Source organism: Thalassophryne amazonica, chromosome 4 (assembly GCF_902500255.1).
Source record: "Thalassophryne amazonica chromosome 4, fThaAma1.1, whole genome shotgun sequence".
In the NCBI taxonomy this organism is placed as follows: Eukaryota; Metazoa; Chordata; class Actinopteri; order Batrachoidiformes; family Batrachoididae; genus Thalassophryne; species Thalassophryne amazonica.
This window is the reverse complement of record NC_047106.1, coordinates 19,023,223-19,049,675: the sequence shown is the minus strand read 5'-3', so window position 1 is coordinate 19,049,675 and position 26,453 is coordinate 19,023,223. Positions and strand designations below refer to the sequence as shown.

Below are 26,453 nucleotides of genomic sequence, written 5' to 3'. Positions count from 1 at the left end.
CAGACACAGAGGTGGGTCCAAGAACATTTTTTTCCACAAAGTATTCCACCCTCTGGGAGGCGTCATACATCATTAAAAACAAGGACAACAAGGCTAAAGAACACTTGGTACTGCAGAGCAGTTGCAAAGTTGGAATAGTTCAATAACATGAAGACATAGTATTTTATTGAGACATTTTACTAGTTTTTAAACTGGACTCTTAATTTTTGTTTGCTGACTTTTTAATTTATCCTTCTATGTACTTTTGTTTAATTTATTTGGCAGGGACAATGCAATCAAACATAGCACAAAAAAAAAAAAAAAAAAAATTGCAGCTGATGTGATGCACAAGGAGTTTATAGCTAATGCGAATTCACAACTCCTGTCCCTGTAAGTATTAAATACTGCTTAGTAATCAGTATTTATTAGTTTTATTCCTATTTATCATTTTATCATTTCTGATCATTTTGAATCAGTGTTTTTAATTCCATTATACTGTATGTTTATTATATAATGACAAAGTCTGATCCTGATACTGGCTCCAGGGAGGGTATATTTTTGTTACCGTTTGTCACTGAGTACCAACATTATTTTAATTCAAACATGGACACATTTCAGTGAAACGTGGTGGAGAGGTAGACCCTGACTGCAGTATTTGAGAATCAGAGCAAGGAATCAGGAGTCTCTGGGTTTATGATTGTCCCAGATTAAGACTAACATCAAGGCTTTCAATGACTTTTTGGACTCTGGCACATTTCTCTGGACATGATGCAGCATGCAGGTCCTTCAGTGTTGAGGAACCCAGTGGCTAAAGAAGGTAAAGGGGATGCCAAAATTTCACCTGGCTGTTTCAAAAGGGGAGGATGAACCAGTTGCGGACTTGACATCCAGAACCTGGGCCAATTCCATGATGTGGTGGATGTGGCAATGCGCGACACCAGTACATGCTCTCAGACTTGACATGGTAGACACTGGTGGCTTTCCACGCTCTTCTCCTTTTTGCAGACTCACTCAGTTTTTGAGAGCTATGTACTCCATACTGATTTGCCATAGAGTGCCATACTGTTTGTATTTTTTCATAATTGATGTAAATAAAGTCCAAGACATATTCAGTGACTTAGAAATATTCATGTATCCATCCCCTGACTTGTCTGAAGAAAACTGGCAATTAAACTGATTATTTACAGGTACAACCCCTGCCAAAAATTATGGAATCACCGGCCTTGGAGGATGTTCATTCAGTTGTTTAATTTTGTAGAAAAAAAGCAGATCACAGACATGACACAAAACTAAAGTCATTTCAAATGGCAACTTTCTGGCTTTAAGAAACACTATAAGAAATCATGAAAAATAATTGTGGCAGTCAGTAACGGTTACTTTTTTAGACCAAGCAGAGGGAAAAAAATATGGAATCACTCAATTCTGAGGAAAAAATTATGGAATCACCCTGGAAATTTCATCCCCAAAAATAACACCTGCTTCAAATCAGGTCTGCTTTTTAGTCTGCATCTAAAAAGGAGTGATCACACCTTGGAGAGCTGTTGCGCCAAGTGGACTGACATGAATCATGGCTCCAACACGAGAGATATCAATTGAAACAATGGAGAGGATTATCAAACTCTTAAAAGAGGGTAAATCATCACGCAATGCTGCAAAAGATGTTGGTTGTTCACAGTCAGCTGTGTCTAAACTCTGGACCAAATACAAACATGGGAAGGTTGTTAAAGGCAAACATACTGGTAGACCAAGGAAGACATCAAAGCGTCAAGACAGAAAACTTAAAGCAATATGTCTCAAAAATCGAAAATGCACAACAAAACAAATGAGGAACGAATGGGAGGAAACTGGAGTCAACATCTGTGACCGAACTGTAAGAAACTGCCTAAAGGAAATGGGATTTACATACAGAAAAGCTAAACGAAAGCCATCATTAACACCTAAACAGAAAAAAACAAGGTTACAATGGGCTAAGGAAAAGCAATCGTGGACTGTGGATGACTGGATGAAAGTCATATTCAGTGATGAATCTCGAATCTGCATTGGGCAAGGTGATGATGCTGGAACTTTTGTTTGGTGCCATTCCAATGAGATTTATAAAGATGACTGCCTGAACAGAACAATTTCCAAAGTCATTGATGATATGGGGCTGCATGTCAGGTAAAGGCACTGGGGAGATGGCTGTCATTACATCATCAATAAATGCACAAGTTTACGTTGATATTTTGGACACTTTTCTTATCCCATCAATTGAAAGGATGTTTGGGGATGATGAAATCATTTTTCAAGATGATAATGCATCTTGCCATAGAGCAAAAACTGTGAAAACATTCCTTGCAAAAAGACACATAGGGTCAATGTTATGGCCTGCAAATAGTCCGGATCTTAATCCAAATGAAAATCTTTGGTGGAAGTTGAAGAAAATGGTCCATGACAAGGCTCCAACCTACAAACTGATCTGGCAACAGCAATCAGAGAAAGTTGGAGCCAGATTGATGAAGAGTACTGTTTGTCACTCATTAAGTCCATGCCTCAGAGACTGCAAGCTGTTATAAAAGCCAGAGGTGGTGCAACAAAATACTAGTGATGTGTTGGAGCGTTCTTTTGTTTTTCATGATTCCATAATTTTTTCCTCAGAATTGAGTGAGTCCATATTTTTTCCCTCTGCTTGGTCTAAAAAAGTAACTGTTACTGACTGCCACAATATTTTTTCCTGATTTCTTAAAGCCAGAAAGTTGCCATTTGAAATGACTTTAGTTTTGTGTCATGTCTGTGATCTGCTTTTTTTCTACAAAATTAAACAACTGAATGAACATCCTCCGAGGCCGGTGATTCCATAATTTTTTCCAGGGGTTGTATTATACCAAAGGGACTGATTACTTATGCAACCCATCATCTTGGCTTTTATATTTTTAATGAATTTATATCAAGTTGCAGAGATTTTGTAGAAATGTAGAATTTTTTATTTTTTGTATTTTTTGTATTTGAAATGGCATAAACAAGTTAAAATGTGTGAAAGACCAAGTGTTCCAATACTTTTGGAGGGCACTGTAGGTGTCGGGCTGCAGATGGGCATTTACCCCATACGTGGAGAAGTGAGTAGGTCCAGTAGTGGTAGCAGGACATCCCGGTTAATCTTCATAAGCATGTCCATAAGAGTGGTATCAGAGAGAAAAACAATAATCTTTTGCGCGAGCACAGCAGCGCCAAGCAGGCTTGCTTCCTTACGGGTGTTTAGGCGCTGCGAAGAAGGTGGAGAAACCTGAAAAAAACCCAGATATTTATAAATTCCAAATTACATTTTGTTAATACATATAAAAAAAATTCAATGCAATACAGGGGCATGGTTAACCCCTTATCCTCACCAAAAAGCCTATATAGGGTAGATACTGATAGGTGAGGACAGGCTCTCCATAAAGTTGAGCTATGTAGATCAGACAATCCAACACAGGGATCGCGGTCTGGTCACCAACTATGGGTTTTCTCTCATACACGCTGCCCATTCCCACACTTTCCAGTCTGCTCTCTTCTGAAGCAGGAAGCACAAACCGGTGGTTCTGGTGCCCTATAGGTGGAGGAGAAAAGGCAGAAATATATGACTGTTTACAAAAAACAGCATCCCAGAAATATAACTGATGTCAGCGGACATATTACCAAATTACACACCAATGTAACAATTAGTCAGCAAATGCAGCAAATGTCTGGCCACATATCGAGAAGTCACCGTAGGTCCAAGCTTTGCAGACAACCATCTAACAGTTTTGCAAACTGTGTCTGTAGGTGGAAAGACCATTAAAACCATATTAAACAAGATCACATAAAATAAATGCCTGCTTTACACAAACACACCAGACTCACCAAGAAGAATTTTTTGCTCTTTCTCCTCAGATTGTTCTGAAGGATCGTTATCATCCTCTTCCTCGTGTTCTCCTAAAATTCCTTTGTCATTTTCTTCCAGAGCCATTCCGTTCACAAACTCTCCCTCAAGAGTGGCAACTGTAGTTCCTGAATCTGCTGTGTAGCCAGAGAGTTCCAGGTCTGGTACAGCAGGGTCACCTTCTCCCCGTTTACCCTCGTTAGTCTCTGTTACTTCTTCTTCCTCCAGCTCTCCTCCCTCCTCTCCTTCACTGGCTTGTTTGAGATCCTGGTTGCTGTCAGCTGATTTGAGACTAGCTCGATCCCGCATGGAGTCCCCGTCACCTAATGAGAGCTCACTCGTGCTGCTTTTGTCACTGAGTTTTCCCACGCTCAAAGACTCTTGGTCTTGTTCCTTGAATGTGGTATTGTGGTTTTTCTGCTTCCCAGATGCCAATCCTGCGCCACTGTTGACATAGAACCCATTTTGAAAGTCCTCTGCCTCAGAGAGAAACACCTGGTCATTGAGACTGATGCCTGAGGAATAGTCCACCAAACCACTTTCTCCCACAACCCCAGCGCCTGCACTGGCTCCACTGCTACTTCCCATATTACCGCTAACAGACCCTGATGATGGCCGCCCATCTCCGCAGTGAAAGTCCTCCTCCTCTTCCTCACCTGCATTACAGGTGCTGATCCTCATCCCTTTGCAAGTGTCCACACCAGACCCTGAGAGGCAGCTTTCAAAGCCGGTGATGACCTGCAGCACATGGGGGAGAAGGTTGGAGAGAAAGGCCTGCAGGCCAAGCCTTACAATGAGCTGGAGAATGAAACAGTCCGTGTAGAGATAGAACCGCCCCCTCAGGCAGTGAGGGTTTTCATACACGCCAACTAGTGGCTTCAGCAAATACTTGTTTGCATTTCTGGGACCCAGCACTGTGGAGATGGGCTCAAAAAGGTACCAAGCAGCATACACAGCAGTGGACATCCTCAAGCATGAGGGCTAGAAATGAATGGCACAGGATCTCAAGACCTTCAGCTGTGATGTTACCATGCAACAGCATCTCAAGCTGCTGCCAAAGCTGGAAGACCACATCTCTCCCCTGAAGGGTGCAAATAGCTTCCATCTTCCTGTGGTAAGAAAAGATAAAACGATGAAGTGCTGAAAAATAGGAAGGAAAAGGAAAGGGTGTGATGATGGGGTTCAACAGCAGGCAGGGGTTTGGTGGAGGGATGCCGTTGCAAATTGGGTCATACTTGAAGAGAAGCGGATGTGGGCAGTCACACGCGTCATTGTGTGACACTCCAGAGTGCTTCCGTATTAGCAACAGCGTCTCAAGGGCATGATGCAGAGGCAGTGGCACATCACGGAGGTTGGAAGAACACATTTTCATTACAGCTCTGAAGCGCTGCCTGAGCTCGGCACCTTGTTTTAGACCTCTCAACTTTGAGGAGAAGAATATTTCAGCAATGAGAACACCTAGTGCCTGCATATCTCTTTGATAGAGCTGTGTAAAAGGTAGAGAGTCATTTATTGGCACTTCTCTTGCCGTTTCATTTGGCATTGGTGAGTGCCATACTTCAGCCTGAAGGCTCTTTACCAGGAAATTGTTCAACTTCTCAAGCTCTTCTAAAGGCTGCAAGGCATTGAAGCCTTCAGGAAGGATAATCTTGACCTCTTCAGCATTATGAGCAGTTATGTTCACCTCCCCGTGCTTTTTGTTCACCACAACCCCCCTCTGTAGATGGCACCACGTAAACCAGGACCTGCAATGCTTGTGAATCACCAGGGAATGAACACGGGGACTGAGACACAATAAGTGCTGCATTTTCACCTGCTATCTTAACTCCTGCTGCACTAATGTTTGGCAGTGGAACAGAAGATGAGACCGAAGAGGATGGGCCAGTGGAAGCTAATGAGTCTAGTGCTTCTGTGCCTTGTTCAAGCTCATCATCACGGTCTTCCATGGACCAGCCAGTAGATTCACAGCCTGTGGTCTCTGGCACCATTCCATCAACAGTGTCAGCCATCATATCAATGACGGGAATGTGTAGAGAAGGCACATTAAGAGCAGCAAGGCTTAGGAGAGGAGGTTCCACCGGGGAATACTGGCAAGGGGATAAACGAGGAGGGTGGGGTTGGTCAAAGAGCTGAACCACGCCATAAGTTGTCAGACTGGTGTGGTTGTCTACTAGGTGCAGGCACACATTCTTTGCCTTGATGGCTTCTTTGCCTGACAGTTTATAGCCAAAGGTAAGGTCTATCCAGTGATGTAAATTCTGGGACACCTCTCTGCTCTCCAGAAGTTGCTGATGGACCTCAATAAAATCCTCACAAGAGTTGCACCAGGAAGGCACATCCAGATCTGGCATGTCAGGGTGGATTGAGCAAAAAATAGAAGGATCTGTGTAGAATTCTGGGATGCACTCATCAGGCGTCCAGCTTTGCATGCGTTCCATACTTGCTGGGTATTCATTCGGCTCCCACTGGGACCTAACATGGCTGCACAACACCGCTTTTGGTGTCTGTCGGGCTTTGTAGACATAGTAGGTAATGTCTGAGAGCACATCAGATATGTGATGAGGTACATGAAGGTGTTCAGACTGCCCAGCAACACCAGTACCCACAGAACTACCAAGGTCTCCACATACACCACCCCCACCTGCTCCACCCACCCCTGCTGCAGCCAAAGCTTCTTTGGTCATCTCATACGTGAAGTCAAGCTGCTTATCTCCTTTATTAAGCCTGAACTTGGACCTCTTTAGGTCTCTGAATTTTCCAAATGGCACTGTGAAATCCACCACCCATGGCAGCACTGGGTGGTAATTGGGGTCTCCTTCTCGCCGTCCTGCTAACCTGTTGAGCTCCATCAAGTAGTGGAAGTTACTAACTTTCCCATGAACCCAATCCAGAACCAACATCTTGAGCACATCAACACAGCTTGGCACAGTCTGTTATTAGGACTCACACATGCATTGTTGACTGGCAGGCCAACCTTTTGACACTTCTGTCTCTGCAACATGTCTGGTTTCCATTCCTAGATCTTCATAGTGAGCAAGGTGGAGCTTGAGGCGGACACATAGCTGCTCATCTACTGCAACATCCAGTAGGGACAGCTCTCCACAAGACACACCTGCTATGTGGCATGCCTCCAGGGCAATGATTAGTTGGTAGAGGATGAACAGCACTTTGGCATGGCTGTTAGCAAGCTTGGCTGGGCTATAAGTGACAATGTCATGGAGGGAATACTGGGTATAAGGTAGAAGAACATAGAGCATCTCTGCTGTCTCCAGCAGGCATTCTGCAGAGAGAATATTTGGGCACACATGGTCTGAGTGGGACCTGGACCAGCAAGCAGAAATTAGACAGCAAACCATCTCTTTTGTCCTTTTCTCTGGCTGGAGAAAGGGACGGTGACAGGCGGTCAAGTAAGGTGAATGTTGAATTCAAGAGGTTTTGCAGTGCTTGACGAAACTGCATCGACTGCTACAACATGCAACCTGCTCATTGCATTTGCGTATTGCTGCACATATTTGTAATGAGCTTCACGCCATAGATTCCTGTAAAAGGAAAGAAATATCAGACTCATGTTTTACTCCAACACTGTTCAATTCAGTCATTTTACATTCATCCATTACTTTTGTTATTGGCTTTGCTTTTTTATTTTTCAAACATGCCACAAAATGTAATAAGCAGGATTCATGAGATATAATCTTCCATGTGCATAGGTTCAAGGTGGATATACATTACAAGAAAACATTTTAACCTTTAAAAAGTTTATTTTAATTACATGCTAAATGATGTTTTCTTGAAATTACTCAATTTAGAAAATTTACACCATTTAAAGTGTAGTATTGGATGCGTAGCATTAAAAAAATGACTGTAGAGCAAATGACAGAAGTATGTGCATGAGCATGCACGCACGCACGCACAACTCCAAAATCAGAAGAAGTTGGGACGGTATGGGAAGGTTAAAAAAACAAAACCTGCAGTGATTCTTACACTTCTTCAACAAAAATATAAATGCAACACTTTTGGTTTTGCTCCCATTTTGTATGAGATGAACTCAAAGATCTAAAACTTTTTCCACATACACAATTTCACCATTTCCCTCAAATATTGTTCACAAACCAGTCTAAATCTGTGATAGTGAGCACTTCTCCTTTGCTGAGATAATCCATCTCACCTCACAGGTGTGCCATATCAAGATGCTGATTAGTGCACAGGTGTGCCTTAGACTGCCCACAATAAAAGGCCACGCTGAAAGGTGCAGTTTTATCACACAGCACAATACCACAGATGTCGCAAGATTCGGGGAGCGTGCAATTGGCATGCTGACAGCAGGAATGTCAACCAGAGCTGTTGCTCGTGTATTGAATGTTCATTTCTCTACCATAAGCCGCTCCAAAGGTGTTTCAGAGAATTTGGCAGTACATCCAACCAGCCTCACAACCGCAGACCACGTGTAACCACACCAGCCCAGGACCTCCACATCCAGCATGTTCACCTCCAAGATCGTCTGAGACCAGCCACTCGGACAGCTGCTGAAACAATCGGTTTGCATAACTAAAGAATTTCTGCACAAAACTGTCAGAACCGTCTCAGGGAAGCTCATCTGCATGCTCGTCGTCCTCATCGGGGTCTCGACCTGACTCCGGTTGGTCGTCGTAACCAACTTGAGTGGGCAAATGCTCACATTCGCTGGTGTTTGGCACGTTGGAGAGGTGTTCTCTTCATGGATGAATCCCGGTTCACACTTTCCAGGGCAGATGGCAGACAGCATGTGTGGCGTCGTGTGGGTGAGCGGTTTTCTGATGTCAATGTTGTGGATCGAGTGGCCCATGGTGGCGGTGGGGTTATGGTATAGGCAGGCGTCTGTTATGGATGAAGAACACAGGTGCATTTTATTGATGGCATTTTGAATGCAGCGATACCGTGACGAGATCCTGAGGCCCATTGTTGTGCCATACATCCAAGAACATCACCTTATGTTGCAGCAGGATAATGCACGGCCACATGTTGCAAGGATCTGTACACAATTCTTGGAAGCTGAAAATGTCCCAGTTCTTGAATGGCCGGCATACTCACCGGACATGTCACCCATTGAGCATGTTTGGGATGCTCTAGACCGGCGTATACGACAGCGTGTATCAGTTCCTGCCAATATCCAGCAACTTCGCACAGCCATTGAAGAGGAGTGGACCAACATTCCACAGCCACAACTGACAACCTGATCAACTCTATGCGAAGGAGATGTGTTGCACTGCATGAGGCAAATGGTGGTCACACCAGATACTGACTGGTATCCCCCCCCAATAAAACAAAACTGCACCTTTCAGAGTGGCCTTTATTGTGGACAGTCTAAGGCACACCTGTGCACTAATCATGGTGTCTAATCAGCATCCTGATATGCACACCTGTGAGGTGGGATGGATTATCTCAGCAAAGGAGAAGTGCTCACTATCACAGATTTAGACTGGTTTGTGAACAATATTTGAGGGAAATGGTGATATTGTGTATGTGGAAAAAGTTTTAGATCTTTGAGTTCATCTCATACAAAATGGGAGCAAAACCAAAAGTGTTGCGTTTATATTTTTGTTGAGTGTACATTCATTTTGACTTCGGTTTCATTGCAGACAGTATGAACACAAGATACAGGGTGGGCCAATACAAGTAATTGTAACCACTTTTGATCATACACAAGTTTGAGATGAGAACTTTTTGAACATTTTATTTACAGACTTGTAACAGAAGCATCAAATTAACATTTGATACAAAGGTTTCCATTTTGTCTCTTTTTTTCCCCACACAGTTCAATAATTGATGACATGTTCAACCACGCTCCTCTTCTGTGAATTACAGTTGCAATACGCACATTTAAGTTTGTGATGACATTGCCACACATCTCAAGAGGGATTCTCCGAATTTCTTTTTCATTTTCAGAAATTGATATTCCTGAAAATGAAAAAGAAATCTATGTTATTTTGGAAATTGTACAAATTTAAAAAGTGGTAATATTTTATTGGCCCACCCTGTATTTTGCGTTAGTGCGGTCAACTTCATTTCATGTTATATTAATATTAACATTGTAATAGGTGTAATATACATCCATTCCTGCAGTTAAGGCCTGCAACACATTCCACAAAGGTGGTACGAGGCAATTTAGGGCTCATAATGAGGTGAGGTAAAATAAATAAATAAATGTTATTTCAAACAGATGATGTCAACAAGTAACTGTATTCATGATTTGGTACAAAAGCAGTATCCCACAAAGGCTTGAGCATTTGAGGGGCAAAAAAATGGGCAGAGGATCTCCGTTTGTCAATGCATTCGGACCATTTTGAAATGTTTAAAAGCAATGTTCTTCAACAAAAGATGGGAAGGAATTTGCATATTTCTCCCTCTACAGTGCATACTATCATTAAACAGTTCAATAGAATATGGAGGAATTTCAATGCATAAAGAGCAAGGTTGCAAGCCTAAGATGAAATACCCATGGTCTCGGTCCCTCAGACGGGCACCGCATCAAGAACTCTCACTCATCAATAGCTGCTATAACACATTGGTATGAATACAGACCGTGAAAGTGGGGCCTCACGATCCTTCTGACTTTTTGGGTTTAAGCAGGAGGTGTCAGAAAAGTTACCACAGGGATAACTGGCTTGCGGCGGCCAAGCGTTCATAGCGATGTCCCGCTTTTTGATCCTTCGATGTCGGCTCTTCCTATCACTATGAAGCAGAATTCGCCAAGCGTTGGATTGTTCACCCACTAATAGGGAACGTGAGCTGGGATACGACTGCTCGTGAGACAGGTTAGTTTACCCTACTGATAATGGGTTGTTTCAATAGTAATCCTGCTCAGTACGAGAGGAACTGCAGATTCAGACATTTGGTGTATGTGCTTGGCTAAGAGCCAATGGTGCGAAGCTACCATCTGTGGGATTATGACTGAACGCCTCAAAGTCAGAATCCTGCTTCAACGAAGCGATACCGAAGTGTCCGTGGATTTTAGGTTGGCCCCGATAGCTGGCCACCCCCCCGAGAGGGTCCCGGTGAGCAGAGCCGCTCGTGACTGGACTGGGGCGCGGCCGGATATGCGGCCGCCCCCCTCCTCCCTCAACCTCATGTTGTGGAGAACCTGGTGCTAAATCACTTGCAGACGACTTCGAGAAACCTTTGTCAAGCACCATAACAGAGTTACACCCATTTTTAAGAAATGCGTGCCACATGATGAAGACCTAGTCGAAACGCGTCTGTGCTCCTGATCCTGTCACCTTGCCGTGAGTCATTAAACTTTATTAAGAAGGGACACTTGCGTGTTGCTGGCTATATTTTTACATTGCCACATGCTCCAGACCACAGATGAAAAGGACCATACCATATGATATCACCAACAAGTCCAGCCAGGCTCTATCGTGGTATGTTGTAGGGCAGTGGTGTCCAAAATATTCAAAAACAGCCAAGAGGGTGCAGGTTTCTTTGCAGCACATGACTCCAGCAGGTGATTTCACTGATGAACTCATCCAATCTGCTCGAAGTGATGTTAATGATGGAATACTTTTGGACACCACTGTTGTAGGTGTTGTCAGTGCCCTTGACAAAGGTAATTTGACACTTCTGTGATAGCAGCACTATACAGAAAAGCATGCTGAGATTTTAGAGCAACAGATGCCAAAATATGACAACATATGCCTTAAGTATTGTGAGAGAAGGAATGGCAAATTACAAAGTACAAAATGCTATAGTGTCCACTTTTTTAAAATGTGTTGCAAGCTTGTAATGTAGGAAGGATGTACGAGGTCTGCCAATAAAGTAAGGTCCTTTTTATTTTTTTCAAAAAACTATATGGATTTCATTCATATGTTTTTACGTCAGACATGCTTGAACCCTCGTGCGCATGCGTGAGTTTTTTCCACGCCTGTCGGTGACGTCATTCGCCTGTGAGCACTCCTTGTGGGAGGAGTCGTCCAGCCCCCTCCGTCGGATTTCCTTTGTCTGAGAAGTGCTGAGAGACTGGCGCTTTGTTTGATCAAAATTTTTCTAAACCTGTGAGACACATCGAAGTGGACACGGTTCGAAAAAATTAAGCTGGTTTTCGGTGAAATTTTAATGGCTGATGAGAGATTTTGAGGTGATACTGTCGCTTTAAGGATCTTCCCACGGAGCGAGACGTCGTGCAGCACTCCCAGGTCGCCGTCGTCAGCCTGTTTCACGCTGAAAACTCCACATTTCAGGCTCTATTGATCCAAGATGTCGTGAGAGAACAGAGAAGTTTCAGAAGAAGTCGGTTTCAGATTTTTATCCGGATATTCCACTGTTAAGGAGATTTTTTTTAATGAAAGACGTGCGGACGGGTCCGGCGGTCGGGACGCAGCCGGCGCGGTGCGGCTGCCACAGACAAACAACCTCCGTGTTGATAACCATTTGTAAAATCCAGGCGGCTTTTTATGGCTTTCAGTGGAGTGAGTATATGAGAAATTGTTTAACAGCTGGACATGTTCCAACTTGTCCTTAAGGCTTCCACAAGAGGTGTTTTTTCCTTGGCGGAGCGTCGCGGCGGCTGCGAGCTGACGCTGCAATCCGCCCGCACGTCTTTCATTAAAAAATCTCCTTTAACAGTGGAATATCCGGATAAAATGCTGAAACCGACTTCTTCTGAAACTTCTCTGTTCTCTCACGACGTCCTGGATCAATAGAGCCTGAAATGTGGAGGTTTTCAGCTTGAAACAGGCTGACGACGGCGCCTGGGAGTGCTGCGTGACGTCCCGCACCGTGGGAAGTCCTTAAAGCGACAGTATCACCTCAAAATCTCTCATTAGCCGTTAAAATTTTCACCGAAAACCAGCTTAATTTTTCGAACCGTGTCCACTTCGATGTGTCTCACAGGTTTAGAAAAAAATTTGATCAAACAAAGCGCCAGTCTCTCAGCAACTTCTCAGACAAAGGAATTCCGACGAGGGGCTGGACGACTCCTCCCACAAGGAGTGCTCACAGGCGGATGACGTCACCGACAGGCGAGGAAAAACTCATGCATGCGCACGAGGGTTCAAGCATGGCTGACGTAAAAACATATGAATGAAATCCATATAGTTTTTGAAAAAAATAAAAAGGACCTATACTTTATTGACAGACCTCGTATATTAACAAATGAACAGTGCTGCCACAGTTACTTTGAAAAAGTAATCCAATTACTGATTACTCCTTGAAAAAGTAACTTAGTTACTTTACTGACTCAATTGTAAAAGTAACTAAGTTAGATTACTAGTTACTTTTTTAGTTACTTTCCCCAGCTGCCGACAACAACCCTCTGCCATCTCAACATGACAATGATACCCGTTTTGCCAAAACTCACTTTATAGTCACCCTTTCTTGACTTCAATGAAAATAAATACTTGTTTTATAAAAAGTAAAATAATCTTTCTTGACCTCATATTTAACTGTTGACCGCACTGTAACAGTAAAACTTGCAATTTCTAACCTACATTGTTTGTAAATGTAACTATTAAATTCTAACATTTTTCTAACATTTAAATTCTCTATAAACATTTTACTTGTCAAAATTATTAAGTAGTATTAGTAGTTGTAGTAAAAAAAAAAAAAAAAAAAAAAAAAAACGGCTTCAAAACTGGACCTTTAATCTAGGGGTGTTGTGGGGGAGGGGGGCACATCCCTGCCCCATGCCCCCATTCCACCTAGATTCGCCCCTGCTTTTGTGTTTGAGCACAAAGAATGGATAACATTTATTTATGTAGAAAACAGGACCAGATTTACAGGTAAGAAAGTTTTACTGCATTTTCACATCGTGTGTGGTCCTCAGAAAGAGAGTTTAGGTGCATTTGAGTGGAAAATAGTGTTAATTGTTGACGCGTCGCGGAGGATCAGCTGTTTTTAACGAGACGATACGGAGCGGCTCAGCTCAGAATTCTAAATAAAGGAGAAAAATAAAGCATAAAAATGACTTTGTAAAGCTCAGTGCAGGTGTGCTGTTGTCACCGCGCTTTACGAGGTGAGGACGAGTCGGAGCTGATGAAAAGCTCACAGCTCACTTAAAGTGGGCAGTTCAGTCGAACCCCGACCCCTGCCCACGGACCAAGTTTAATGCTGCTGTCGACCCACAATGCAAAAATAATAGTAACGCACAGTGACTTGGAGAAGTAACTTTAATCTGATTACTCATTTGGAAAGATTAATGCGTTAGATTACTCGTTACAAAAAAAGTGGTTAGATTAGATTACTAAGTAACGCATTACTGGCATCACTGCAAATGAAATAAGGTTGACCACACAAAACATGATATATCAAGGTTTATACTGTCTACAATAAAACAGAAGTCAAAGTAAATGTAAGAATCACTGCAGGATTTTTTATTTGTATTTTCTATACCGTCCCAACATTTTCTGATTTGGGGCTGTACTTACAAACCTTCTAGCTTCACCACTTTTAAGGGATAGTTAACTCACATAGGGTTAGGGCTTCTAGCCCTATGAATTGAGACACCTCTCCGCCTTACGGGGGGGAAAAAAAAAAAACCCTTGACCAGACCCCGGATAAGCAGTTGAAGATGAGTGAGTGAGTGAAAACTTTTATCGTTTTGAAGAAACAATGCGTAAAACCAATTTGGCTGTTGGAAGTTGTGTCATTGTGTAGTTTTTCCAGTAAATAGCACTCAGAGTGCATCGTTTACAATGCTGTCAAGCATAGCTGGGGCCTAGAGTGCATCGTTTACAATGCTGTCAAGCATAGCTGGGGCCCCATCACCTCTTGATCACATTTGCTACAAGAAACAGAAGCAAAGCAACCAGCTGTCATCCATTTTCTTTCAGAGTGCATGTTTTACAGTGACAAGACACAAGCGGTTGTTATGCCATGAGCTAGGTGGGGCCAAATTAGACAAGATATCTATTTTATGGAAATGCAGAGTGATGTGACTAAGCAACTGCCAATTCAAGTGAAGGTTGTGTTATCGTTATTTGTAATAAAGTTTGCATTTAAACTGCAAAATATGAAGCCTCAATAACATTTAGTTGTCATAAGAGTTTGAAAACAAAATGTTAGGAAGCATTAGGAAGCAACATGCAACTTAGGTGAACTGGAAACTTTAAATTGACCGTAGGTGCGAGTAGCAGTGTGAATGAGTTTATATGCCTGCGTGTGGCCCTGCAATAGACTAGGAGCTTGTCCAAGTACTCTGTACTCTGGCTTTTGCACTGCTGGGATAGGCTACAACACCCCTATGACCCTTAACTGTAATAAGCAGGAATACAGTTTGAAAGAATTGCAATTTACGGGTTGTATATGGTAACATATCAATATGAACTGCCTTATTTTTTTGTTTATTTAATCTTTAGTCTTTCCCTCCAGCCATTGAGAGTGTATGAGTAAAACCTGCACAGACCATCAATAAACTAACTAGTATAAACATAGTTGGTCAGGATCTCGCACAGTTCCAGACCTACACACAGTCAAATAAAAGATTAATAACAATAAAAATCATTTATTGCTGCTTGAATACTTTGTATAATGTCAAAGTTTGAAAAGTTACAATTTTAGTTTAAAGTGCATCGTTTACAATGCTGTCAAGCATAGCTGGGGGCCCAGAGTGCATCGTTTACAATGCTGTCAAGCATAGCTGGGGCCCCATCACCTCTTGATCACATTTGCTACAAGAAACAGAAGCAAAGCAACCAGCTGTCATCCATTTTCATTCAGAGTGCATGTTTTACAGTGACAAGACACAAACTGCCCGTACTGACGTATTCACTGTTTGTCAATATGGCAACCGAAGCGCAACTTGTTGCAGTAGCCTGTTTGCTCTTTATTTTCTCACCTTTCTGCGTAAATGCAAAGAAATAGAAGTCGTCGCAGATTTCTTCGACGCATCGCAATCACGTCAGAGAATGTTGTGGTATTAATAATTAATTTAATTAATTAGTCATTTATCATAATAATAACAGTAATAATAATTAATAGTATTAATGATTAATGATTATTAATATGAACATTAATTAATTAATATTAGTAGTAATTAATAGTGTTAATTGATTAATCATTAATTGATTGATTAGTAATTAATTAGTAATTAAAAGAAATAAACACTTGAAATATATCAGTCTGCATGGAATGAATGTATACATTATACAAATTTCACTTTTTTGAATGGAATTACTGAAATTAATCAACTTTTTCATGATATTCTAATCATATGACCAGCACCTGTATGTATGTTATGGGCTGCATCTAGTTCTGTTAACCTTATATTTCTTTTTCAAATTCTCCCATTTTTGCATCCAGTCCTATTACCTTTAGAAATTTCCTTGACAAATAATAGCTGTCTATTAGGACATCAGGTTATGTGTTACACATATACGTGTGTGTATATATTTTCCAACTTACTCCCATTTGCTGAAACTTCTCATTTTTTGCCCGTAAGCTTATTAGGAGACAAGTGTGCTCAGGGCTCCCTGTTTGTTTACAAAATACACAAACGCATTAAAGACCTTGAAATCCAACAGCAGGGGTCGCTATTATCCAAAGATTTATGAACATACAAATTAACGCGCTTATCCTTATCATGATTTTCTCCATTGTGATATATAAAAGTGTCTTATCGGAACATTTGTGTGAATATGCATTATAACGCCTCAGCGCACAAGCGAGGTTATGATATTACTCAGAATGACAATATACGCAACGCAACATGCATCCAGCAACATACACGTTGCTGTCATAGGCAACTGCCTGTAAAGTTTTTTGGCAAGTTATAACTTTCTAAACAGTGTAATTTGTAATGAAAGCCGCTTACATTTGTGCGGCTCTTTCGGTGCTGTGTTTGTTTCTGTGGAGACAGTGGTAAGCTCCTCCTACCCCCTCCAAACGGAGTGTGCATTGAGATTCACTCCATTTGGAGGGGTTTGTAGCCCTCCGCCTAGCTCCAAAAAGAAAATTGAGATATCCCTCTGTCTCTTGTGCCCGTGCAAAACGGAGGGTAAGAGGTAAGGGGAAGAGCCAAGGGGTAGAATTAAGATTCAGCAACATTTATCCATCTAGTGTACCTGATATTATGCTGTGAGACACACTGCATGGTTTGAATGAAGGAGTCTTGTAGTGTGAATTCCATTTGTTGAGAACATGGGTCTCTGGCCAAGCTGTAGTTCAGCTTACTTTTCCTCAGACCCTGAATGGACACTCGTGTCCACCCAGCAGGTATCTTCGCCTGGATACACTGAAGGTATGTGCGAATTTCTGCCTCACTGAAATTGTCCAGGCGGGCACATCGAGTGACCTTTCCCTCCCGAAGGCCCACCACCCACCGCGTAGGAACAATGGCGACAAGCTCCCGTGGACGGGGACCTGGGCCTTGCTGTCGTCGGTCAATTCCCAAGTCTTTCTCTACTGCAAGCGATAGCCAATCCATGGTGTTAGGAGTACCACTGTCCAACTGTGTCTTTCATAGAAGGCAAATTTCCAACATCCATTGAGAAAGAAACCACAGACGCCAAAGGCAAATGCAACCGATTCTTCTATCCTTTCCTGTGTAGACATATTTAAAAATTATAAACAAACATGTAGATTACCCAGTCATCCATGGACAGTGTTTCAGCTATACAAAACTTAAAAATAATGAAGGTCATCACTTTCTACATTCAGGAAAAGAACAGAAGTACTTCATGAGCCTGAACTGCTTCACCATATCTGCCCTCAAAGATGTGAAATCAATGGCTTACAGAAAGTTGGTCATGTATAAAGCATAAATCAATTCATTAAAATATACATGTCTCTATATTTGTGTGTATACTGATGGAATTTTTTTTGTTGAATGTATTGTTGAAATCCTGGCATCAATCATTTCTGGAGGGTCTGACTATTTTTAGAAAGTGGCCAGTTGAGGTGGTTTGGGCATCTCGTAAGGATGCCTCCTGGGCGCCTCTCTAAGGAGGTGTTCCAGCCACATCCATCTGGGAGGAGACCCCGGGGAAGACCCAGGACTAGGTGGAGAGATTGCGAGGTCTGTTAGAAAAGTATCGGACCTTTTTATTTTTTGCAAAAGCCTGATGGATTTGAATCACGTGTGCGTGCATGAGCCAACCTTGAACCTTCATGTGCATGCATGAACTTCTTCACGCCTGTCGATTGCGTCATTTCCTGGTAAGCAGCCTTTGTGTGAGGACGTGTGCGGTGCGCTCGGCGGATTTTCATGTCCAGGAAAAAGACAGAACGACGAGCAGCACTACTGCATCAATTTCGCCAGGAAATGGGCGACAGCCAGGTGGAAACCATTCGGATTATTCAGACAGCTTTTGGTGACGATGCTTTGGGCATCACACAGATTAAGGAGCTGTACAACCGGTTTAAAGACATCCGCACAACGGTCACGCAGTGGTGATGCGGGACCGTCGTGTGACTATCCCAGAAATTGCAGAAGAGGTGCACATCAGCACTTTTTCGGTACATTCCACTGTGACAGAAGATTTGGCCATGAAAAGATTGGTGGTGAAATTCATGCTGCTTTTGACGGCGGCGCAAAAGCGCCTCCGTGTTGAAGTCTCACAGGACATGCTGTGACATGCCCACCTCTTCCACAATTTCTCGGATAGTCACACGACTGAAAAGTCACCGGAAGGCATATGAATCATCCGAATGGTTTCCACCTGGCTGTCGCCCAGTTTCTGGCAAAATTTGATGCGGCGCTACTCGAGTCGTTCCGTCTTTTTACTTGAAATGAAAATCTGCCGAGCGCACTACACATGTCCTCACACAAGGCTGCTTACCAGAAAATGATGCAATCGACAGACGTGATAAAGTTCACGCATGCGTACGAAGGTTCAAAGTTTGCTCATGCAAGCACACGTGATTCAAATCCATCAGGTTTTTGCAAAAAATAAAAAGGTCCGATACTTTTCTAACAGACCTCGTATATCTCCACACTGGCCTGGGAACGCCTTGGGATCCCTCAGTCGGTGGTGGTCAATTTGGCTCGGGAAAGGGAAGTTTGGGGTCCCCTGCCAGAGCTGCTGCCCCCGTGACCAGACCCCGGATAAGCAGTTGAAGATGAGTGAGTGAGTGAAAACTTTTATCGTTTTGAAAAAACAATGCGTAAAACCAATTTGGCTGTTGGAAGTTGTGTCATTGTGTAGTTTTTCCAGTAAATGGCACTCAGAGTGCATCATTTACAATGCTGTCAAGCATAGCTGGGGCCCAGAGTGCATTGTTTACAATGCCCCATCACCTCTTGATCACATTTGCTACAAGAAACAGAAGCAAAGCAACCAGCTGTCATCATTTTCATTCAGAGTGCATGTTTTACAGTGACAAGACACAAGCGGTTGTTATGCCATGAGCTAGGTGGGGCCAAATTAGACAAGATATCTATTTTATGGAAATGCAGAGTGATGTGACTAAGCAACTGCCAATTCAAGTGAAGGTTGTGTTATCGTTATTTGTAATAAAGTTTGCATTTAAACTGCAAAATATGAAGCCTCAATAACATTTAGTTGTCATAAGAGTTTGAAAACAAAATGTTAGGAAGCATTAGGAAGCAACATGCAACTTAGGTGAACTGGAAACTTTAAATTGACCGTAGGTGCGAGTAGCAGTGTGAATGAGTTTATATGCCTGCGTGTGGCCCTGCAATAGACTAGGAGCTTGTCCAAGTACTCTGTACTCTGGCTTTTGCACTGCTGGGATAGGCTACAACACCCCTATGACCCTTAACTGTAATAAGCAGGAATACAATTTGAAAGAATTGCAATTTACGGGTTGTATATGGTAACATATCAATATGAACTGCCTTATTTTTTTGTTTATTTAATCTTTAGTCTTTCCCTCCAGCCATTGAGAGTGTATGAGTAAAACCTGCACAGACCATCAATAAACTAACTAGTATAAACATAGTTGGTCAGGATCTCGCACAGTTCCAGACCTACACACAGTCAAAAGATTAATAACAATAAAAATCATTTATTGCTGCTTGAATACTTTGTATAATGTCAAAGTTTGAAAAGTTACAATTTTAGTTTAAACCCCCCATAATACTCCATTTACAGTGATTGCTTTTTACAGCTATCTTAAAGTGAACAAATCCTCATATTACAGAAGGTGCAGTTAGTCACATGAGGCATTTTTATTTGATAAATTAAAGCGAGTCTTTAGTTTGCCTTCTGACGATGCCAAACACAATTGGCTAACGTTACTCATTAACAAACATCACTTAAAAGTTACAGACCGAAGCTATGCAGATTAGTTGTAAGACTGAGTAAAAATTAAGTAGCGAAAATCAGAATGTTCACTTAGTGAATGTGTATCCTGAGTTGTGGTGTTTAGCTTACCTCTCCACACTTGTAGCAGCTGACAGCTAGCGCGAAGCTAACGCTGTGCCGTCGCTTTCAAACATGACGGATTAGTTCCACATCAACTTTATGAAGTGAAAACACGCCACGGGACAATATCTACTTTCGCCATTTTTTTTACAGTTTGGGAAAAAAAAAGAGTCAGAAAATAAACGACAACCAGTCAACCAAATATGTTTTCTTCTGAGCTTGTTGGAGCCATGTTTTCACGTGACACAACAGCAGCCTCAGCTCACGTGACCCACCTGCGCCTGTGTTACGATGAAGTTTGTGCCCCAAACAATCCTGTGACCAGAGGTCAAACACTCATGGCGTTCAAGTTCAAAGGTATGAGACGAAGGTATATTATTTTATTATTACTGTGTTAACATTGTGGTTTACATAATTAAAAACAGGTCACAAATAAAATACTTTTCCAGTTCTTATGGTCATTTTCAACAAATATTTTGTCAATGAATTGTAGATTACACAAAAATATTTTAATGGCACATGTTATTGCACAGTAACTTGAAATAATGGTTTTTGTACAATATTTTAAAATGAAACTATGGTCATAGCATGTCACATTGGTAATATTACAAAAACCTGAAATGATAAGGATTTTTCTGTATTATTTTCAGATAAAACTATGGTCACAGAATGCCACCTTAGGTATTGTACAAAAATAAAAAATGAAATGATAAAAGTAATAAAGAAATTGATGTGATTTGTTTTTGTAATTACATCTGAGCTTTATAATCAGACATTATAACATCCATAATTCATTATTTTAATTCATGAAATACAGATACCCCTGTATAATTAAAGCAATTTATAGAATGTTTGGCCACCTATTTTCAGTTTTTTTTTTTCCAATTTATTTTCATTTATAGAGTGCCAATCACAACAAAGTTGCCTCAAGGCGCTTCACACAAGTAAGGTCTAACCTTACCAACCCCCAGACCAAGCACACAGGCGACAGTGGTAAGGAAAAACTCCCTCTGGGGAAGAAACCTCAAGCAGACCAGACTCAAAGGGGTGACCCTCTGCTTGGGCCATGCTACAGAGATAAATTACAAAACAATTCACAAAACGAATATACAGGAAATGCTGTTGGTGCACAGGACAGGAGCATTTCAGGAACAGATACCACACCCATCTCCAGATGGAGCCACACCTCAAACAGAAAGAAAAGAAAAAACAAAACAGAATCAAGCATCAGAAAGACAGCAAATACAGTATAATTTATCAGCATTATGCAACAAGAAAAACAAAAGAAATACTAAGGTGATCGCCGGCCACTAGCCCTAAGCTTCAAAAGACCCAGGATTTAGATAAAGGTGAGGTCGAGGCCCGCTCTGGTTCCTAATAAATGAATTTAAAAGAGTAAAAATCATAGTAACATACTATGCCAGTATGCTAGCCATATGAAAGGGAAAATTAGTGCGTCTTAAGTCTGGACTTGAAAGTCTCAACAGAATCTGACTGTTTTATTGATGCAGGGAGATCACTTCACAGAATAGGGGAATGATAAAAGAAAGCTCTATGACCCACAGAGTTTTTATTTACCCGAGGGACACAAAGTAGTCCTGCACCCTGAGAACGCAAAGCCCGGGCAGGTACGTAAGGTTTAATTAGGTCAGCTATAGGGAGGTGCCAGTCCATGAACAATTTTATAGACTAGTAACCTTAAAATCTGAATCTCACTGGTACAGGAAGCCAGTGAAGGGATGCCAAAATGGGTGTAATGTGGTCAAAATTTCTGCTTCGTGTCAAAGGTCTGGCAGCAGCATTTTGAACCAGTTGGAGACCCCTAATGCAGCACTGCAGTAAACCAGAAACTAGAACATTGCAGTAGTCCAATCTAGCTTATGAAAAGCCACTTCTAACAGGAATTTGTTGAAAATTGAAAATTTTTTCCAAGGTAAAAATTTGTGGAATTGTGAAGCAGTGTTGGCTCGGCAGATGGATTATCCAGAGTGAGACAATTCTTTCGTGGTAAACGTGAGTCATCATGAATGTTGAAATCCCACAGTGAGCTGTGGACTCACAATTACAAGAAAACAAAAGCTGCTCTCGTCATTTCACCGCTAGAGCAGATAACTACTCTCTGTACTTTTTAAAGGATGGGATATTCTTTGATTTTACCTCTGAGAGTCAAGCAAAGAGCAGATGTCATGTGATCATCCCTGTCTGTCTGTCTGTCTGTCTTCAGTTTGTTTACAAGACAACACACCACAACACAACACAAATGAAAAACAACAAAAAAGGTAACTGAAAAAGCGGTTTCTGATCACATGACTTTTGACCTTAGGTGAGCATTAAAGGTCAAACACAAGGTCACTGTCAGTCAAAATACCCACTTTTACTGCATTCATCATCAATACATTACTTCCTCGGACATTGTTCATCTGCTCATAAAAGCTTAAAACTCATTGTTAATGATTATTATTATTATAACTGCTCCTAAATGCTTAAAACCTCTTCTGGATCCAAAAATATGTAGATCAAATTCAAAAGAAAAATCCCTCATTATTTTCCAGGACATTAGCCATTGCTCACCAAATTTCATCATCATCCTCTCACAACATTTTGGCTTTAATGTTGCTGTTTGCCAAACAGAACATTCTGAATAGAGGTCAACTGCTGCAAACATAAAAGTAAAGAAAAAAAGGTCCTCCTTTGAGTCTCTCTCTCTCTCTCCTCTCTGTCTCACTCTCCTCTCTGTCTCTCTCTCTCTCTCTCTCTTCTATCCATTTATTGCTGGAGATCACCCCTCCTCTCAACATCTCTATTCAAAAGCTTGGTGCATGGTGCCAAAGTTTCTTTTTTCCCGTTTTGCCTACAGGATGGCATTCTTAAAATGCCTCTGCTCTGCAAAGAATGAGATTATTCTTTTCTCTATACTCCTTGCCTTCTTCTTCCACTACCTTTGGTCATTGGGACGCCGGTAGGTAACCACTTTAAATCAGAGATATTTTAAATTGTAAAACTTGTTGAATATGTTGACATTGAGTCAAGATTTTTAAGGACAATTATTTGTGACTGTGTGTTAAAAACTAATGAATAAGGCAGTTGTGTGTTAATGTGCATGTGGTTGTAACACTTAACTGCATTTGTCTGCATTTCATTGCAAAGTGCAGTAATTTTTGGCTAAAATGAGCCTGATGTTCACATGCACCTGTCAAAGTAGACTTGGACTAAATGGGCCAGAATTGTTGGAAGTGAGAATCTGTCTTTATATATATTATATAAAATTTCTTGTTAAAGTGGAGGGTCGTGTGTACAGCGTGGGAACTGTGATTGAAAGAGCTGTTGCCACATGCTGCACTGAGATACGGACACGCGCTCTTCATGTCATCTGGGCATTGTTGTGCAGCGTCAAATGAGCAAGAACAAGGACCAGGACATGTTCTTTGGATGGATGCACTCAGCAATGCAACCTAAATAAATAAATACCAATGTAAACACAACCAAAATAAAATAAAACAAAACATCTACAGGACAAGACTTTGCAAAAGTGCATATGAGCATATCACTCTTTACCCTTTGAAACATCATAAACTGTGGGCAGCTCTTCCAGTAAGTTTTTTTTTCTTTTTCTTCCATGCAATTAGCAACCAGGTTTCACCAGCAGCTTGGTTTTATTTTATGGTCATTTTTCATGTTAAAATTTTTTTCATGGCCCCAAGCTGGAGGTTCACTGGTCCTCATTTGCATCATTCAGACTGAAAAAACAAAACAAAATGGGGGTGGGAGAGTTCACGGAGTTCATCCAATATATATATATATATATATATATATATATACACTCAACAAAAATATAAACAACACTTTTGGTTTTGCTCCCATTTTGTATGAGATGAAATCAAAAATCTAAAAGTTTTTCCACATACACAATATCACCATTTCCCTCAAATATTGTTCACAAACCAGTCTAAATCTGTGATAGTGAGCACTTCTCCTTTGCTGAGATAATCCATCCCACCTCACAGGTGTGCCATACCAAGATGCTGATTAGACACCATGATTAGTGCACAGGTGTGCCTTAGACTGTCCACAATAAAAGGCCACTCTGAAAGGTGCAGTTTTGTTTCATTGGGGGGGGATACCAGTCAGTATCTGGTGTGACCACCATTTGCCTCATGCAGTGCAACACATCTCCTTTGCATAGAGTTGATCAGGTTGTCAATTGTGGCCTGTGGAATGTTGGTCCACTCCTCTTCAATGGCTGTGCGAAGTTGCGATGATGAACTGGAGTCAGGTCGAGACCCTGATGAGGATGACGAGCATGCAGATGAGCTTCCCTGAGATGGTTTCTGACAGTTTGTGCAGAAATTCTTTGGTTATGCAAACCGATTGTTTCAGCATCTGTCCAAGTGGCTGGTTAGGGGACACCATGATTAGTGCACAGGTGTGCCTTAGACTGTCCACAATAAAAGGCCACTCTGAAAGGTGCAGTTTTGTTTTATTGGGGGGATACCAGTCAGTATCTGGTGTGACCACCATTTGCCTCATGCAGTGCAACACATCTCCTTTGCATAGAGTTGATCAGGTTGTCAACTGTGGCCTGTGGAATGTTGGTCCACTCCTCTTCAATGGCTGTGCGAAGTTGCAGGATATTGGCAGGAACTGGTACACGCCGGTCCAGAGCATCCCAAACATGCTCATGGTGACATGTCCGGTGAGTATGCCGGCCATGCAAGAACGGACATTTTCAGCTTCCAAGAATTCTGTACAGATCCGTGCAACATGTGGCCGTGCATTATCCTGCTGCAACATGAGGTGATGTTCTTGGATGTATGGCACAACAATGGGCCTCAGGATCTCGTCACGGTATCTCTGTGCATTCAAAATGCCATCAATAAAATGCACCTGTGTTCTTCATCCATAACAGACGCCTGCCCATACCATAACCCCACCGCCACCATGGGCCACTCGATCCACAACATTGACATCAGAAAATCGCTCACCCACACGACGCCACACACGTTGTCTGCCATCTGCCCTGGACAGTATGAACCGGGATTCATCCGTAAAGAGAACACCTCTCCAACGTGCCAAATGCCAGCGAATGTGAGCATTTGCCCACTCAAGTCGGTTATGACGACGAACTGGAGTCAGGTCGAAACCCCGATGAGGACGACGAGCATGCAGATGAGCTTCCCTGAGACGGTTTCTGACAGTTTGTGCAGAAATTCTTTAGTTATGCAAACCGATTGTTTCAGCAGCTGTCCGAGTGCCTGGTCTCAGACGATCTCGGAGGTGAACATGCTGGATGTGGAGGTCCTGGGCTGGTGTGGTTACACGTGGTCTGCGGTTGTGAGGCTGGTTGGATGTACTGCCAAATTCTCTGAAACACCTTTGGAGACGGCTTATGGTAGAGAAATGAACATTCAATACACGAGCAACAGCTCTGGTTGACATTCCTGCTGTCAGCATGCCAATTGCACGCTCCCTCAAATCTTGCGACATCTGTGGCATTGTGCTGTGTGATAAAACTGCACCTTTCAGAGTGGCCTTTTATTGTGGGCAGTCTAAGGCACACCTGTGCACTAATCATGGTGTCTAATCAGCATCTTGATATGGCACACCTGTGAGGTGGGATGGATTATCTCAGCAAAGGAGAAGTGCTCACTATCACAGATTTAGACTGGTTTGCGAACAATATTTGAGGGAAATGGTGATACTGTGTATGTGGAAAAAGTTTTAGATCTTTGAGTTCATCTCATACAAAATGGGAGCAAAACCAAAAGTGTTGCATTTATATTTTTGTTGAGTGTAATACAGGTGCACATTCCTAACCTGTCTAGCACTTGTTACTGTTCACTAGGTGGCAGTACAGCATGCCATATATTCTTTTCATGGGGACTCTTGAATAATGTTCAGGAACATTTGTTATCCAAAGGATTTGAAACAAACTCTGAATATAGAGAGATGGTGCAGAAAAAAATTAGGACAATTTTACAGTACTCTTTAGCTTCCTTAAAGACTCTGGGTTATTAGGAAGAATTTATTTTATTTTAGATAAAAATGACACCCTGCTAAGTGCCTTTGCTAACTAGAAGAAGATTTTAACTTTTCAAAGCAGTGTTTCAAGTAACTGCATCATCCACAGCCATGCATTCTACCTTTAACATCAGTTTTACTTTCCACATTTGTTGTATATTTGGCCTCAAAGTTGCCCAAGTGCTGGGCATCATGCTTCTGCTGGAGGCTGACAGATTACGCTGCTCATCACTTGACATGATGGTGAGGGCAGCGCACATATCTATGGCACATTACTTTGGTAAAAC

At 41.9% G+C, this 26,453-nt stretch overlaps 1 protein-coding gene across 1 annotated transcript in view; it reads right to left on the bottom strand.

Annotated features, from left to right (window-relative positions):
- Positions 1-20,409, bottom strand: part of LOC117509463 (WD repeat-containing protein 81-like) — a 43,059-nt gene extending 22,650 nt beyond the window's left edge. The window contains 11 exon segments of the mRNA XM_034169164.1: positions 3,057-3,238; positions 3,342-3,541; positions 3,643-3,750; positions 3,835-4,816; positions 4,818-5,578; positions 5,581-5,616; positions 5,619-7,191; positions 7,193-7,303; positions 7,305-7,392; positions 16,885-17,362; positions 20,158-20,409. Coding sequence (XP_034025055.1) covers positions 3,057-3,238; positions 3,342-3,541; positions 3,643-3,750; positions 3,835-4,816; positions 4,818-5,578; positions 5,581-5,616; positions 5,619-7,191; positions 7,193-7,303; positions 7,305-7,392; positions 16,885-17,246 — 4,403 coding nt within the window. The 5' untranslated portion in view covers positions 17,247-17,362; positions 20,158-20,409.
- Positions 20,410-26,453: the final 6,044 nt, after the last annotated feature.